The sequence below is a fragment of the Tachypleus tridentatus genome, chromosome 9 (genome assembly GCF_004210375.1).
Source record: "Tachypleus tridentatus isolate NWPU-2018 chromosome 9, ASM421037v1, whole genome shotgun sequence".
NCBI lineage: Eukaryota > Metazoa > Arthropoda > Merostomata > Xiphosura > Limulidae > Tachypleus > Tachypleus tridentatus.
The window spans coordinates 78,258,286-78,277,673 of NC_134833.1; the positions used below are offsets into that span (position 1 = coordinate 78,258,286).

At 35.7% G+C, this 19,388-nt stretch overlaps 1 protein-coding gene across 3 annotated transcripts in view; it reads left to right on the forward strand.

Moving 5' to 3' along the window:
- The window catches only part of LOC143225555 (sodium/potassium-transporting ATPase subunit beta-like), a 58,110-nt gene that overhangs the window by 10,792 nt on the left and 27,930 nt on the right, over positions 1 to 19,388 (forward strand). The window contains exon 1 of one of the 3 annotated variants that reach the window (XM_076455217.1): positions 15,968 to 16,079. The exons of the other annotated variants lie outside the window; for them this stretch is intronic. Within the exon in view, the coding sequence (XP_076311332.1) occupies positions 15,971 to 16,079 (109 nt within the window). The 5' untranslated portion in view covers positions 15,968 to 15,970. Of the gene's footprint in view, positions 1 to 15,967; positions 16,080 to 19,388 lie in introns of those variants that run through there. 3 annotated transcript variants of the gene reach the window in all.

A 19,388-nucleotide genomic window follows, 5' to 3' on the forward strand; every position in this document is an offset into this window, starting at 1 on the left:
GGAGAGGTCGTTCCATAGAGAATATTCTCTTTCTGGGTGTTTCTGATATTGTTGGGAGAGGTCGTTCCATAGAGAATATTCTCTTTCTGGGTGTTTCTGATATTGTTGGGAGAGGTCGTTCCATAGAGAATATTCTCTTTCTGGGTGTTTCTGATATTGTTGGGAGAGGTCGTTCCATAGAGAATATTCTCTTTCTGGGTGTTTCTGATATTGTTGGGAGAGGTCGTTCCATAGAGAATATTCTCTTTCTGGGTGTTTCTGATATTGTTGGGAGAGGTCGTTCCATAGAGAATATTCTCTTCTGGGTGTTTCTGATATTGCTGGGAGAGGTCGTTCCATAGAGAATATTCTCTTTCTGGGTGTTTCTGATATTGTTGGGAGAGGTCGTTCCATAGAGAATATTCTCTTTCTGGGTGTTTCTGATATTGTTGGGAGAGGTCGTTCCATAGAGAATATTCTCTTTCTGGGTGTTTCTGATATTGTTGGGAGAGGTCGTTCCATAGAGAATATTCTCTTTCTGGGTGTTTCTGATATTGTTGGGAGAGGTCGTTCCATAGAGAATATTCTCTTTCTGGGTGTTTCTGATATTGTTGGGAGAGGTCGTTCCATAGAGAATATTCTCTTTCTGGGTGTTTCTGATATTGTTGGGAGAGGTCGTTCCATAGAGAATATTCTCTTTCTGGGTGTTTCTGATATTGTTGGGAGAGGTCGTTCCATAGAGAATATTCTCTTTCTGGGTGTTTCTGATATTGTTGGGAGAGGTCGTTCCATAGAGAATATTCTCTTTCTGGGTGTTTCTGATATTGTTGGGAGAGGTCGTTCCATAGAGAATATTCTCTTTCTGGGTGTTTCTGATATTGTTGGGAGAGGTCGTTCCATAGAGAATATTCTCTTTCTGGGTGTTTCTGATATTGTTGGGAGAGGTCGTTCCATAGAGAATATTCTCTTTCTGGGTGTTTCTGATATTGTTGGGAGAGGTCGTTCCATAGAGAATATTCTCTTTCTGGGTGTTTCTGATATTGTTGGGAGAGGTCGTTCCATAGAGAATATTCTCTTTCTGGGTGTTTCTGATATTGTTGGGAGAGGTCGTTCCATAGAGAATATTCTCTTTCTGGGTGTTTCTGATATTGTTGGGAGAGGTCGTTCCATAGAGAATATTCTCTTTCTGGGTGTTTCTGATATTGTTGGGAGAGGTCGTTCCATAGAGAATATTCTCTTTCTGGGTGTTTCTGATATTGCTGGGAGAGGTCGTTCCATAGAGAATATTCTCTTTCTGGGTGTTTCTGATATTGCTGGGAGAGGTCGTTCCATAGAGAATATTCTCTTTCTGGGTGTTTCTCATATTGCTGGGAGATGTCGTTCCATAGAGAATATTCTCTTTCTGGGTGTTTCTGATATTGTTGGGAGAGGTCGTTCCATAGAGAATATTCTCTTTCTGGGTGTTTCTGATATTGTTGGGAGAGGTCGTTCCATAGAGAATATTCTCTTTCTGGGTGTTTCTGATATTGCTGGGAGAGGTCGTTCCATAGAGAATATTCTCTTTCTGGGTGTTTCTGATATTGCTGGGAGAGGTCGTTCCATAGAGAATATTCTCTTTCTGGGTGTTTCTCATATTGCTGGGAGATGTCGTTCCATAGAGAATATTCTCTTTCTGGGTGTTTCTGATATTGTTGGGAGAGGTCGTTCCATAGAGAATATTCTCTTTCTGGGTGTTTCTGATATTGTCGGGAAAGGTCGTTCCATAGAGAATATTCTCTTTCTGGGTGTTTCTGATATTGTCGGGAAAGGTCGTTCCATAGAGAATATTCTCTTTCTGGGTGTTTCTGATATTGTCGGGAAAGGTCGTTCCATAGAGAATATTCTCTTTCTGGGTGTTTCTGATATTGTTGGGAGAGGTCGTTCCATAGAGAATATTCTCTTTCTGGGTGTTTCTGATATTGCTGGGAGAGGTCGTTCCATAGAGAATATTCTCTCTTCTGGGTGTTTCTGATATTGTTGGGAGAGGTCGTTCCATAGAGAATATTCTCTTTCTGGGTGTTTCTGATATTGCTGGGAGAGGTCGTTCCATAGAGAATATTCTCTTTCTGGGTGTTTCTCATATTGCTGGGAGAGGTCGTTCCATAGTGAATATTCTCTTTCTGGGTGTTTCTGATATTGTTGGGAGAGGTCGTTCCATAGAGAATATTCTCTTTCTGGGTGTTTCTGATATTGTTGGGAGAGGTCGTTCCATAGAGAATATTCTCTTTCTGGGTGTTTCTGATATTGTTGGGAGATGTCGTTCCATAGAGAATATTCTCTTTCTGGGTGTTTCTGATATTGTTGGGAGAGGTTGTTCCATAGAGAATATTCTCTTTCTGGGTGTTTCTGATATTGTTGGGAGATGTCGTTCCATAGAAAATATTCTCTTTCTGGGTGTTTCTGATATTGTTGGGAGAGGTCGTTCCATAGAGAATATTCTCTTGGATCACAATATTTTTTTCTTGAATACTGGTTTATACTTATTCTCAAGTGCCTACTCAGTCTTTTACTGCTATTCATCTTTCTATCGGTTTCCTTTTACTTTTCTCTTGCTTTTGTTGGAAGTTTGACAGTAACCCACGGGGCAGTGATCATTTTCCTATCATTTTGAGAGAAACTGTCCGTGGCTAGCGCTACCTGACCCATGTGCGTCGATAGAAGCTGGACGAGGCCCAACTTGACCCTCTTTCACTGCTCTCTCAGAACCTTTTTGCGCCATCGTCTGTAAACCATCGATAGACGACTGCATGGTAGCAGTGACTGATTGTATTTTCCAGGCAGCTGCTTAATGTACTTTCAAAACCTCGACATGTTTCTCATCGTGTCCTCGTCCTTGGCGGAATCACACTTGCCACATGGCAAAGAAAGCTCAAAAATGGGCTTGAGATACCTTTTGAAGGTATCCCACACATTTAAACTACATTCCATTTCAGTGAGCCCGTGCACGGCCAGTCAGACGTTGAAGCCGGAAGAAATCTTTGATTAAATACACTTCTAGCATCTCTTCTACCACCAGTTCCAAAGTCATATGGGATCGGATTCGAAAGGTTAGTGAACAGCATATTTCTGCCTCCCTTTTGATCTTGCTCTCTTATGGCCAGGAAGTTGCTGGTACCCAGAGCATCGCCAATACTCTGTGAAAGCTTTTCTCATGCATCTAGCACTTCTGTTTCATTCTCCACCTTCTTAATTATCAAGACACAGGCAGAGTAGTCGCATCTTTTCTTGGGAATTGATCATCTCTATCGCCCCTTTATTCGCTGGTGGAACTCAAGCTTGCTCTTCATCTGTCTGGCAGTACATCAGTCAGATCCGATAATTATGAGATGTGCCATTTATCTCTTACCTTTCTTACTATTCTTCTGGTTGTATTTAACAAGATCTGGCAGGAGAATGTTTTCCTGATGCTTGGCATCATACTGTTGTACACTCTTTTTCTAAGCCTGGAAAGGATCCCAAAATTCCTTCAAACTGCTATCCAGTTGCTTTGACAAGCTGTCTTTGTAAGACTTTAGAGGAGATGAGTGATGGTCGTCTTGTTTGATTTTTCGAATCAAACAACCTACTCTCACCCACTCAGTGTGGGTTCCAATGACAGCACTCTACCATGCACCACCTGATTCGATTTTAAATGGCAATCGGGGAAGCCTTTCTCAAGCAACGTCTTTTTTCTATGTTTTATCTTGAGAAAGCTTATGATACAACGTGAAGGTATGGGATCTTGCGAGACCTCCACTCATTCGGATTTTTTGTCCATTTACCAATTTTTATTAAATATTCTAACAAACCGGCAATTCCAAGTCCGTGTGGGTTTGACACTTTCTAGTTCTTTCCTACAGTAATTTGGAGTCCCTCAGGGCTGCGTTTTGAGATTTACACTTCATTATAAAGATTAATGCCATCAGTTGACAACTCCCTACATTTGCAAACGGTCTTTGTCGACAATTTCCACATTTTGTGTTAATTGTCAAGCATGAACTTTATTGAATGACAGCTACAGATTGCTTTCAATTGCTTACTGAAGTGGACCATAACAAACGGTTTTACCTTTTCTTACTCCAAAACCGTTTGCATGCACTTTTGCCACCAATGAGGGTATTCACCGAGATACCGAGCTCCATATCAAAGAATTTGTGCTTTACATGTTCTCTGAGCCAGGGTTCTTGGGCCTTATCTTTAATCATAAGCTGATCTTTATTCCACACATCAAGCAGTTACATACGATGTGTACAAGGTCACTGAACTTTCTCCATGTCCTCTCTTCCACCTCTTGGGAAGTAGATCGATGTTCTACTCTAAAACTCTATTGTACCCTTATTCAGTTAAAACTGAACTATGGATCTCTAATCTATGGCTCTGTCAGGACCTCAGCTTTGAAGATGCTGGACCCCCTTTATCATCAGGAACTTCTGGTCTGGAAAGGGGCCTTCCACGCTTCTCCAATTCTGAGTTTATACAGTGAGTCTCATGAACCAACTCTATACCTTCGTCTTTACTGTATACTTCAAAACATTGATCCTTACCATAGCATCCCACTTAGAGTTATGTTTTCCTTCCTCAGTGAACTATACTTTTTCAGAATAAATGATTTACCATTGGTCCTTTTGGCTTTCGTATCCAGGTGCAGTTTATGAATTGGGTCTGGCCTTGCATAACATTGCTGTATCCATTGGTCAGCCCATCCCACCATGGCGTATTACAATCCCCAAATGTGATCTTTCCTTAAGTCATCTGAGAAAGGCAGATACTCTGGATTGGAAGTATAGCCTTTTATTTGCCAAACATTTTTTGAATCATCCTTCCATTTCCATTTAGCTCACCTGACTTTGAACTATCTGTATAAATGGAACTTATGTTCGGCAGTGAACACAAACTATAAGGGGTTCTGGGTGTAACAACCAAATTTTATGTCATTTCTCTTGCTCTTGATCACATCGGAGGTATTCAGTACGTGAACCGTACTATTTATACTGACTCGCTTAGCTCTATTGGCTCTGTAATTGCTTCACGTTAGTTCTCTCCTATTTTCGTCGATGCTCAAAACCGACTGGCCCATTTCTCTCTATCTACTTCTATCGAGTGTTTCTGAATACCAGACCATGTATGGGAACGAGCTCGCTGATATCACAACTAAGTCTGTCTGGTCTGGTACTATCACCGTCGTGCCTGTCACATACATGGACTAAGGTTTTGTATTCGAGGCTCAGCTCTGTGCCAGTTAGTAGTCGACCTGAACTGAGCAACATGATAAGCTTTTCCAGATAAAACCTTCCATTGCTCTTTGTCTGTCTTGCTTCTGTAAAGATCGAAAGGAGGAAATTGATCTGGCTAGGTTAGGCAGTGATTACAGTTTTTTAACTCATCGCTTTCTTTTATCTGGTGCTGATACACCAATGGGTGGTCTGTATGACACTCGGGTCACAATAGCTCACATCTTACTGTCCTGCCGTCGTTACAATCGACAGCAAAGGCACTATTTTAAACATTTTTACCATGGGTTTACCCTTGACAATGGTCAGTGTCATTGGCGATGGTGACACTGTCCACCTCAGTTGTTTTTAAAATTTTTTTACGCATTTTTAACTCTAAGATTTTAATTTGGAAATTAGACCATGTTTTGTTTTAGCATGATTTCTTTTATATATTTTAATGACTTTTACATTTTTACCAGTTCTTTGGCGCAGATAACCCAGTTGCTTTGGTCCAATAAACGCTAAACAACCAACCAACTATTTGTTGTTATCTTTTTACTGTTTTTACATCTTTTACGTTTTTCAAGGGACTGTTTTGCTTCATTAAGAGAATTTCATTTTTCAACTGATGGGTTGCTCTGTTACCAACTGTTTGACCCAGATACCCTTATTGCTTTGCCCCGTTAAACATCAAATGGCCAAGTTATGCATAGTTGAGAAGCATCTGACTTCAAATTCAGTAAGAGAATTGTGCTTCCTCTGTCTATTGATACATACTCTAACAACAGCACAAGTATTAATATTCATTTACAATGACGGAGAGTCTTTAGTTTATTTTTACTACTGATTAGTTATTTTGTAATGTCTGACATATCCCCATTATATGTTGTCATGCATATTAATAGCTAAAAACATATTCCTTCTTGTTTGTGTACAAATTATTTTAGTAACATTTTGGCTTAAGTCAAGCTAGTTACATTCGGGTAACCTAAATATAATGATGCGCTGATATTTAATGTGTAAAAATGCACATATGAACATTACATAAAATCATTTATGAGGATTAAATAACACGAATGGATCAATTATAGAAAGAATATAACTGTTAAAAACATAAAAATGGAAATAAAGGATTTTATTTGAAAATTAAGACTATCTGACATGAGATTAACTGTAACTTTAACTACCTGTAAAGTATTTGAAGGATCTGTTACTTTACTTAATACTGGTGAGAATGTTTTCAATTTCAACATTAAAATGTTTTACAGGTAATAAATTTTCATAAAAAGAAAATATCAAAGACTGGCGGTGTCTTAGAGAAAAGTTTTACCTGTTTCATTGTATAAATAGGGCAAGAAATATCAGTTAAAATAAAGCAGGTGGACTTCACAAATAATAGCTTAAATATCATAATAAATGTAAATTTGTGTTTGTTTAGTTTTGATAAAATATTTCCGGCATGCAGATTGACAGTGTATGAAAAGGGACACAGTTTTCTAAGTACTTGCTAAAATCGTTCCAGTTGATAACTATAAATAGTGAAGATGGAAAATAAAACTAACGTAGTAATTAGTAAAGCTGTGTAACCTTATAAACGGCAATAGATGTTACCTAATTTCAGTCAGAATGTGTAGAATCAGGTTTAATAGGAATAATACTGTTCGATTGTCATGGAAAAGGCACCAGAAGGCAGCGCAGCTAATATATATTACTTAAGTAGAAACTCGTTAAGAATTACGAACTGAGTAGTTCAATGGTACCGAGGATACATTATGCTAAGGATTAGAATATGAGAATTTGTGTAACCATAGAAGTGTTCCTTAAACAAGATAATTTGTGTTATGTGGTGAATACCTCTTGTGAGCTGACGAAGCCAGATTTTAATTATTATACTTGTCACACATTAAGTGTTGTCGTAACAGAGGGTTTATATTGATAATTGTTTTATATTTTAAGTGTTTTTTAGTGGGATGTGTTTGTTACATAATTTTCTTAACACGTGTTTAATTTTCATTCCAGTGATAAAAATGTATGCAAGACTATACGAGCTAGACTCATTACCATTCGTCCCCAGCCCTTTACATGGGTGAAAGAGGAGGTAACCAAATTTGGTTAAAAGAACATAAAAAAAAAAACCTTCCCAAGTTCATAAACGTATTAACACAAATAACCACATTTTTTCTGGATAAAATGTCCCAGTACTAAAACATAAACATAGCACTAACTGATCGTTTCTTCCCCAAACATACTTAATCTTGTACAAATATTGTGCATAATATTCCACATGTTTTACATTTATTCACCATCTTATTTTATTATTTTGAGTCATAAACAGAGATTTGGTACACACATACATAAGTAACAATTATCAGTTCTGAAATTTTAATGCATTGTTAAATTTTTTATTTAAATAGTAAAACTTTTTTCTTAACCGTTAAGACTTGTGTACTTGAGAATGCGTCTGTGATCAAAACGTCGCACCTGTTCTTAACATGAGGGAATTCTTAGCAGTGGCTTGTTTGTTTATTTTTGAATTTCGCGTAAAGCTACACGAGAGCTATCTGCGCTAGCCGTCCCTAATTTAGCAGTGTAAGACTAGAGGGAAGGATAGCTTGTCATCACCACCCACCGCCGACTCTTGGACTACTATTTTACCAACGAATAGTGGGATTGACAGTCCCATTATAACGCCCCCACGGCTGAAAGGGCAATTATGTTTGGTGCGATCGGGACTCGAACCCGCGACCCTCAGATTACGAGTCGAACACCTTAGCCCCCCTGGCCATACCCGGCAAGTAGCAGCAGCACATGAAATTCTTTTAGGAAGGTTTATAGTAAATCACCCTGAGACCTTTTCCTTTTCATTAGCCATATTTTAAAGCGCCAGCAATATGGAGCGTGGGACGCGCATATACCTGATTCGAGTTTACTACTTATTAACAGTAATACTGCTTGCTTTTTCTTCAATTAACATTTTTAATAAAAATTTCTTTTTTATTTAATGTTTGTTTGACTTAGTTAAAGAACAAGCACTTTGAGTTGCTCATTTTTGTATATTCAAGCATTGTGTTAAGATCCTTTTTTCTTTTTACTATTATACTTTATCAGCTCATCTTATTTTAATACGTATTAATGATAAAGGGTCATAATATTTAGTACAACGATGATTTTGAGGTTTTGAAATCGATTATTTGTTTTCATAAAATCCAATCGAATAATAGTCGGCTACTTAGGATCCAACATTAGGAGGCATAACGAAAATATAAAAATAGTCAAATCCAATATGTCTACCTTAATTTGTTTTAATTTTGCAGGCTAATTTGTGTTGTATTGTGCGAATGTGTTAGAAATGCAACCCAGCAGATACAACTCGAATCTGCCGTAATATACACTCGGATGAAAGAACATTTTTAACATCATGTTTGTTTGTGTTTCTTCCAGCAAACCCACACTGGGTTATCTGCTGAGTCCACCGAGGGAAATCGAGCCCCTGATTTTAGAGTTATCACTGTACCAACAATATCATGTGAAGTTGTATGTTCTTCAGTTATGCCGGTAATGATCTCGTGAGGACTTCGTGAAGTTCTTCGGGTTGCAGCCACTAGTTTAGATCAATTTAGTAATTCTCACGAAATGTCAAGTGCTTTACTCCAGAGATTTCGCCCCGTATTTTGGAAATGTCCTCTTCTGAACTGTCGAATTTCTATCCAACATTTTGTTGTGCAAGCAGTTGATGGTATAGATATTACGTCTACTGACACCAGACATCTTACCTGTATTAATCAAGTAGCTATCTCAAATATCCTATATTTCTCTTTTAATAAAACCCTGCTCGGTAACTCGAAAAGTAGGAATCCCAAAAACCTGTTAAATGTTTTTGATTTTTTGTTTGTAACAGGATATATAAAGGTTCCTTTTCCTACAATGTGGCCATAAAAGTCCACTTCCATGTGCATGAATTTAACTTTCAAAACTATTTTCATTTATCCATTAAAATACCATTTCCAGGTTCTCAACTGCAGACTAGAACATTGCAAATTAGAATCCTTGGCATAAACCAATATTAAAATAGCTTTATTCTTAATATTGTTATGTATAGTAGCAGAATTTATTAAGTAGGCTATGTAATATGAGCGCTGGGTTAATGATTCTTCTATTGTAAGTGTCTGTGACTTGTAGCCAATGAATTTAAAAACAAACAAACAATACGTATTCCAATTGTTTTCAAAACTATATTTGAGCTAGTTGATAAAGATATCATAAACACCACATATAATTATCTCTTGTCAAGGGTCCGCTTATGTCTATTCAGTTGGCAAGCCGAACTATCTTCCCCTCTCTTTATCGCACTTGTATTTGGTGTATAATGCACTTACAGTTATGGCGTGAATTACCACAGTCATATATTGCTCTTCCGGTGATCTTATAATCCTCGCATTTTGGATATCATCTGTTCCTTTTGTCAAATTGCACTCGGACTGGTTCAATTACTTTAGAACTTGCTTTGACTTAAACTACACTTTTTATCTCTTTTAAAATGGTTAATTTTACTGTAAGTATTAAGCCTTTCACTCCTAAGTTAACTTTACGTTCAATTTTTCTTTGGTCGAACTTCTGCTTCCCGCGACTTCACTTTCTCGTCGTCTTTTCCCTCTGCTGTTCTCGTCCGTCTCGCAATATTTGTATAGTTAACTTAATCATCTGCTCGTTTTCTTGAAAGCTATGTTTGCAACATCAATAAATTTCACTCGACGTTCGGTGACTTCATTATGAATAAATTATAAACATAAAGTACAATTCTTCCTGAGTTACATAACTAAACTTCTCGTAACATTTTTAATCGCTTTTAATTCTCTTGTTATGAAAAATAATCATGAAATATTCACTTACAAAATTAATTAATAATACTTACACTAAACAGTCTTATATTATGACAATCAGGCACTTCTCCCTTTAGAGCTCGTAAAATGTAAATTCCATTAGTGCGTTTGTTACACCGAGAAAATGACATGATGCGAAGTTTAAACACGTCATCTCTTGTGCTGAAAGAAGTCTTATATCTGCTTTCATTATCCAGTTTGATTTACCAGTTTCCAGATGTTATGTCTAATGTATGGAAAAAAACAGGCATGGTTTAGTGTTTGTGAACATTCATCTGAACGTGTCAGCATAAGTTATCACGTTCGCCTATCTAATATCAATGCAAGACCTGACTATATCTTTATTCTTCCTGACAATCACTACTAGAAATAACCAAGCACTTTCTGAAGACTGTATGATCCTTTCTTTTAAGATATACTGTATTTCAGCACTTGGTTATATCTCTGATGCTTCAGAGAAGTCTGCATAGAATTTTTTTGATTGGTTCTAGTAATAAAATTGTGTAGGCGTGGAAATTATAAAATGAAAAATATAAAATATAGTAATGATGAAAAGTCGCTAAGTTAAAACAATTCTAATGGTAAACACGAAAACAACACTTTTGGCAATAACCCTTCGTTGGGTTTCCGGTGAAAATAAAACTGTTAATAGAAGAATTAGGATGTTCCTGTATTGAGTCTAGATGTGTGCAAGATTCTGAAGCAGTTATCTGTGTTGATGACCATGCATTTGCTTATAGATGCAATGTGGCGAATGCAACCGTAGCATTATTGTTAGCATCTGTTACTTCTATTTTCTTTACCATCCCAATGGTCTAGTAGTACAACTGATATTATCCAACATTCTAAAGTAGCAAAACAACACTAACTTCACCCCTTTCTAGACAGAACTTTATAAATTAATGCTGGCTGTTTTCTGAACAGGCAGTTGTCAATTCATGTGTGGGTTCTATAATTCCATTACACTAATACACCACACTTTGTCCATATCATGGATAAGACAGTTTGTCCATGGTGAAGTCACTGCTGTTGTCACTACAAGCTTTTTCCTCTATATCTTGCAGCTAGTTCGATGTTATCTCTTTCTGTTGAATCACAACAGAAGCTGCCACAGTAAGATATCTTTCACACCCTGGTGCTGTTGCATCATTTCACTTGGAAGCCCTTCCACAAAGTTGTCAGCGAAGCAAGTGTCATGTGACATTACAGAAGAAGCCTTACTTTAAAAGTGCACATGTCGTTAGGTACAGCTAAGCTGATGACCAAGCTTTGGTTTGATACTATTCTTCTGAACTTTGATGTCACTCTGATGAATTGCTTTTTTTCCACATGGGTGAACGTCGAACAGAATTCAATAACAAGTGTCTCGTACTTGTTCCTCACTTAAGTGCTTGATGAAATTTTGGTTGGACCCTTTAAAGTCAGAACCAGCCATCGCCCAACTTGTAAATTTTAATTCATATAAAGTATGTATTATCACATACTGGGCATTTCAAAAACCACTCCTTCTGTCCAGACGATATAACGTTATGAACTATGTTGTGACTTGTTTAAAACCACTTGTACATGATCTGAAACGGGTGCCATATAGCGTGGCAATAGTGCCATCATAACACTACATGGCTACTTAGTGTGTGTTGACTTCCACATTGTCATGTTGATCTACATATTGAGTTTTGTAATATTGTATACACCAGCTTCCTGAATTGCAACAGTTTGAACAGTGGAAGTTACTTTATATAAATGACTGAGGAGTTTAATCTTAGTGAAACTTTCTATAAGATGTTCGTGTTCCAAGCAGTCTACTTTTTTGAAATGCTTATTTACTGTACCTTTGAATGTCATTGTAGTGGCCTGCTTTGCTTCATTTGTGGGGGAACTGTGATCATGTTCAGAAACTCTTCTAGACTTTCAAGCCATCATAAGACAGATAAAATCGACATTTATGTTTATATGAAATTAATTTAGTGGTGTCGCATTCACTGTAGGCTTGTACATAAATTATACTGAACTTTAAAGAGCTAGATGATTAGTTATTAACTACAACAACGAATCTGTCATTTCCTGGGACTTACCATAAAACACAACCAAACTCTTCGAGTCTTCAGTAATTCTCCGTTACACCGAGATGGGCATTTAAATAGTTGTATACGTCTTGGGTATTAAAAGTCCAGCAACTGATTACCTTGGCACGTGTGTTAAATATAATGCCTGTAGTAAATGTATAGATCATAAATCTCTAAGTTCTAAATTAGTATAGTTCTTAGATATTTCCATTAAACTTTGTATTAAATGGAATAGAATTAGTGATTTTACTTGTAGCGTGCTAATTTAATACTTTCTCATACATGCTTAGAAATACCAATATAACCTGCAATATTGCACATAAATTTGGTATTACTCTGGTGAATGCTTTATTAGAAAACGTACAAGTGACAAACAGAATTTGTCCTTCGTTTTTTTTCTAAATTTAAAAAAGAGGAAGCGATAATCTCTGGGTTTAAAATATTTGCAGTTATTGATGTCCTATTTTTAGTTGTAACTCGCTTTTGCAATTTTATTGTTTTTGTAAGAGGCTTAAGAGTCTTACTTCTAAGGGGAGGTTTGTTCTTGATAAGCGAAAAACTAAACAGAAAAAAAAAAACTATTTACAGTTTATCCACCACGAGCAACTGAAGTCAAAATTTCTGCTTACTTGTAAGCCACCAGGGGAATTTAGGGCTGAGATGACGGTAGGATATAAAATAATTATGGTGCTGTGTGTGTATTCTGCATGGACATTGTGAACACTTTAAATATCTGTTATTTCATATATGCCCTTTTTACTAAATCTGTACATTTTAGGTGATAATGTTCCTAACTTTTTCATGATAGTTCATAATTTAAGGCGAAAATTTTTATGCTTGTAATTTCCGAGTGTAATAATTTAATTCAGCGTAAAGAAGTTATCAATAATCTTGTAATTTTTTGGTGATACAGTTGAAAATCCTGATGAGTAAAGCTTGTAATTTTTTCATAATAATTTGAGCCTGTTTCCTTCGGTATGAATAATAAGCCGGTTTCTTTCTCTTTATAAAAAATTGATTGCATAGCTGTGATGTAGTAGATTTATGTGAAATATCGTGCAGGTTTCTAATTTCTGATAATTAGGTTTTCACTAATTCTTAAAATTAATGTTAAAGACATTGAACACGAGCTTAACGTTTGCGCTAGTTCTCCCTTTCTCGCTCTCTGTCTCTTACAAACAATTATAACCTGAAATCGACATCAATTAGGCTTCTAGCAACTTTACTAAAAATAACTTTATTAGTGCGAGTCCCCAAGCAACGAAGTGTGTGTGTTTTTCGTATAGCAAAGCCATAAAGAGCTATCTGCTCAGCCCACCGAGGGGAATCGAACCCCTGATTTTAGCGTTATAAATCCGGAGACATACCGCTGTACTAGTGGGGGCAGCAACAAAGTATCAGATCGCATAACTTTAGAGGAATGCAATAGAAAATCTGCAGTTAACGTGCTTTTGTCACAAGTTTTATACCTATAATTTTGGTATTTTGTATTTATAATAATTTATTTACCATTTTCATCAAACATTCTGAAAAGCTAATACATGCATAAAAGTTTCACTCGGTACTGTAATAGATTCATAAGTTGACAAAGAACGTACTGATACAGTTTTTTTTTTTTTTTTCGAGAGCCATCTCTGCCACCGTGAACTTTTATTTTTAGCCAGAACTACTGTTGATTCTGGTGTTATAAATACTCCACGTGTAGTAAGTCAGTCACATGTACCGACTTTCTGGCTTTGGTCGAGAGACTAAAGCTATGCCACCTGGGCAAAATTATTTTAATTTTACGTTATACATGTATAGTTAGAATACGAGCTAACTGCTTACGTGCAACTCTAATAAGGATGTCAACAAAAGTTCCATTACTTGGAAGCTTTGAAACATTGCAAATGAAAAGGATATGTCGATAAGAAAATCAACTTTTGTTATACAGCAGTAGAAACCGCCAATAAAATACCACATGAACAGTTGTGTGAAATTAGTCTGGAGTGGTAGGAAACGAACTTAAGGCTGAGTTTATTCTTATAAGTTATAAACAGAAACTGTAAACTAGACTCTTACTTTCCACTCAAGATGTTCATGCTTGCACCACCTAACACTGAGAAACATTCCTAGAATTAGGTATTCTACATTCCACAGATATAAGCATACCTAAAAGTTGTAATTAATTTAATCACATAACACAAACCGTCTCTCGAGAGTAAACGAGTGTTAACATTCAGATAATCAAAGATATCTATCATGGACAAGTTTTCTGATTCAAGAGCACGTGTAATATGGAAATACAATCATATGAATGATATTGGTGAAAGACAATGTTTATTCTTTGTCATAAAGTAGTTTATCAAAATAAATTAGTCTTAGAGAGGTTAGTGGTTATTTGTATTATTTAGAATGAAAATTTTATTGACTAACTTGTCTACCTATAGAAATGTGTATTGTTTCATTTATTTGTTTTATAAAAGGAAGCTATAATATTCATATTAAAGTTAACGCAGTTATTTGTGTGAACAAATGTGTTACAAGAATAGGTCACTTATTTTAACGTATAGAAAATGCAAGACCAAGTTTTCATAAAACACTAAGTTAAACCATACTTGTCAATTGTCATCATACATACAGAAGTCTTCATCCATACGTACAAGATAAGACCTTTATTTGTTTTTCACCTTTGGTTTAGAGCTTATATATTGTATTACTATGTAGACTAATCATGTGTTTTACATTTCTAAATCGCATAATTCCGACTGCAGTATAATACTCATAATTAAGAGTAAATGAAATGAGTGTGAACTGCAGTGAATCTTTCAAAATTGTTTTATTTATTCAACGTTTTGGCTTTGCACCTTCGTCAGGATTATACTCTCTTCTTTTTTTTTTAACGAGTTATCACTTTAAGATCATTGTATTCTACGAATGGTGTCATGTCTATGTATCTAATGTCTTATAATCCTAAAGCCCAGTAGTCATAAAACAACTGGCTTATTCATGGAGCAAGTAAAAAGTCAGGTAAGTCAAGAAAACTGAACAGTGAGTTCAGAAAGGCGAGTAACAAGCTAATATTGTTTTATAACAGAACAAACAAAACATTTCTAAATCTTCTTTCAGGTTCTTTAACTATTATGTGAGGAAGCCGCAAGATCATTCAATGTATTTCTTGTGTGTTATCTCTGAATTGTTATTGTTTTAAAGTAAAGATTACCTATCCATTCACTAAGTAAAATCAGTATCTTATCATAGTACCATTTCCAGAAAGACTGATAATCATATCTGGAACCAAAGCTCTGCTCGCTGTTTCCAGAATATACAAGCAACTCGTCATACATAGATGTCTAGTCAATGGTTACATTAGTTTCTAGATAAATGTTTCTTGAATGTTCATTTGGTGACAAAGAATACATCGCACTCCAATGCTAAATCTTTATTAGGATCAATAGTGTTTAGGACTAGAGGTGTCCGTCTAAGAATAAAACCATGCACAAGAGTGTATCATGGATGTTATCATTCCTATTGTTACAGAACCCGTGCCACTTACGTAAATGATATAATTCAAGCATTATTTTGTTTAAAGAGCGAATATTTTGTATAGAAATGGGAATGAAAAACATGTTAGAAACATTTAAAAGAACGTTGCGTAAAACCCCTTTGTGCTAAAATAATGGGTGAGGTTGAGAAAAGTGCAGTTGTGGCACGGTGTGCGTAACTCCGATCCTTCTTTTAGTATTAAAATATAAAGAAAATGCTGCATTTCTGAGTAAGTGAAGGGGTTCGTTCCCATCAGATCTGAGAATAGTTCAATTAACACTGGATATGTATGTGTGAATGTTTCAGCAACTTGTACTTTTTTGTAATAATGTATGTGATTTTAACTGCATTTACTACTTTAAACGTTGCGTATTCATTAGGCCTGGAATGTCCAAATGGTTCGTATTTTATTTGAAATTTGAAGCGAGTATTTTCATCACTGTTTTTATCATGTATTTATTTACTGTTATTTCTTCATTGTTGATAACGTGATTGCATGGCAGACAATGTTTCTAAGAGCGAATTCTTGTAATAATGTTTTGTTCTATTAAGGTGAGGTTTGTGTGCATCAGGAATTTCTTCCTCTTGATAAAGCCGTCAGGTGAAACGTTGAGGAATTACATGTTACACTCCAGTGAGCTCTCCGCCACCTGAATTATTATAATGAGAGGAAAAATTATACTGGAATGCCAATTTTAAGAAAACTGAGTTATGATAAATATTCATACAAGATATTTTGAAAAATTAAATAAAGCCATCATTTATATTTACCCATTACTTGATTGTTTCACCATAAATATTATTGTTGCACAAACGAACATCTTGCAAAGTAATTGTAAAATCTAAATGGTAAAATTTGATAAAATTAGAAAATTAAACGAGTAAGTAATGTTTTAGGTGTTATCTTCAACAAATTGTTAAATTGGGGGGGTCATACATTATATTTGTTCAGTAATTCCTTCAATGGTTTCTTGAATTTTTCGATCTAAAATTCGTCAGATCTTGTAAAAATGTTAAGCTATTGTATTTTTACAACTTGATTTATGTCACATCTGTTCATGTCTTTAACTTCCTCCAATATATATGGTCGTACATTCTATACATTTTACTTGGTTTGTTATTTCTTAAACTCTTTCATTTTACATTTGAAGAGTTAAAGTATTGCCTTTTGCGATATGTTCTGGTTGTGAACGCTAAGATAGGAAATATTTTAAGTCATGTCTGTTATAAGTATGATTTTAATTTCGGATACAGGACATTTTCACATCTTTGTGTAATTGCTTGATCAGTTTGTTGCTAATATATGTATGGTGTCACGCATGTAGCTAAGGGATCCTAGACAGTACGATTATGTTTTTCTAGTTATTTCTTGAGTGTTTCTTCATTTTTATTTTTTCTTCCAATCATTGAAAACGTTATTTACGTTCTGGTGTATCCATTTGGTAGACAACTATTTAAGCTCATTTGTTTTTCCTATCATGATTTTGTATGAGTACATTCTGTGTGTCCTGTGTAGTTGTTCCGTAATCACTTCTCTTACAGGAATTGTGACGCTCAAAGCGTAGAACTGCTGGTTTTTTCTCATTTATTTCTGTATAGAGATGCATGTTATTATCATACTTTTTTAATAATGAGGAAATATGATGAAGGGATTTTAATGTTAATATTTTTAGCTGGTAACTTAAGTATTGCTTGCCCAGTTTGCTTAATTTTGACTTTCGTACATAGGTTTTCATTTTACTATGATGAGCCGCATATTGAACCAAACACTTCGTTGACAATGAATGTGGTAGACATAGTGTGGTTTAAATACAATTACATTTCTTCTTGACAATTCCTAAGAGAAATAATGTATTATTAAAATAAATAACTACGTGTATCTATGTATATTATAGGCCTAACATAAATGTCTTATGGCAAGTATAGTTATGCTTCGAGATTAGAAAAGGCACTCATAGCATAACAATGATTATGCAAGCTATTCTTTCTTTATATGATAATTTTGTTTTGTTTGTTTTTGAATTTCGCGCCAAGCTACTCAAGGGCTATCTGCGCTAGCCGTCCCTAATTTAGCAGTGTAAGACTAGAGGGAAGGCAGCTAGTCATCACCACCCACCGCCAACTCTTGAGCTACTCTTTTGCCAATGAATAGTGGAATTGACCGTAACTTTATAACGCCCCCACGGCTGGGAGGGCGAGCATGTTTGGTGCGACCGCGATTCGAACCCGCGACCCTCGGAATACGAGTCGAACGCCTTAACACGCTTGGCCATGCCGGGCCCATTATATGATGATAACGTTAATATTGTTAATGCACGTGAAACGGGCTTTTATGTTATAGAAACGACCACATGCATCATGCACTCTTATGCGTTTCTTATTTCTTGAAATACAGTGATCTTGATTTTAGTGACGGTTCATTACAAAAAAAAAAAAAAGTGCTGTCGATGAAGACTTAGAGCCAGAACGTTGAGCAAATAAAAATAACTTCGGTTATAAGATCTTATTTTTTTCACTAACTAAATACTCTTCTTAACAAGATGTTTAAATAAGTATTGACATTTAAAGGTGTTCATTTAAATGGCATTGTTTTAGTCATGTGTATAACAACTTATTCATATTTTTTACCCTATTTACAACGATTTAGTTTCTATCGGCAGCACCAGACTTGTTTTTTGAAGTTCAACAGCATTTACAATGAACAGTTTCAATGAATAACTCTTATTTAGACATGTGCTCATAAAAAATTAATTCTTATCAGTAAGTAAATTAACACGAAACTATTAACACTAAAATATGTTTATTTGTTGATTTTACGCAAATAGAATTTTATAAAAAAACCTTTGTATTTGCTTAAATAAATTGTAACATTTCTCCATATTTAAACTACAACAACATTTTAAAGAGAACGAACGTATCTAAAGTACTACGAACAAAACTACTTTACTTCTACTGTGCAGAAAGGTCCCTTAGTGGATGGTCAGATGGTTAAGGCGCTCGACTCGTCATCCGAGGGTTGGGGGTTCAAATCCCCGTCGCACCAAATCATGCTCGCCCTTTCAGCCGTGGGGGCGTTATAACGTAAATGTTAATCCTACTATTCTTTGGTAAAAGAGTAGCCCAAGAGTTGGCGGTGGTTAGTGATGACTAGCTGCCTTCCATCTAGTGTCTTACACTATTAAATTAGGGACGATTAACAGAGATAGCCCTCGTGTACCTTTGCGCAAAATTCTAAACAACCCAAACACTCAGTTGACAACGGTTAAATCAGGGTTTTGAATCCCCTTGCTGTGAGAAAAACAAAACAAAACAAACACACACACACACACACACACACACACACACACACACACTTTGAAGAAAGCGATATTTGGTGTTGTACGTCAGTATGTTTGATTGTGATGTATATTCCTTTATTCACCACCAACAATTGTAATCGATAATATTCAGGGTGTACTTACAATGTTTTACATACTGTAACAATTAATTATCCGTTATTATTCAGTGGATTAACTGAATATTTATTTGTGAATTTTTCTTCATGACAGAAATGTCAATATCGGTGAAGAAAAGATTGGCGTAGACCCAAACTGTTCTTGATTCGTAATTTTCGCTTCATCAGACTAGTTTCATCGAATATGCAGCTGGTTGGAAAAGGGAAGCAAATAAACAAAATAGACCTCGTACAATAATTGAATGCAAATAAC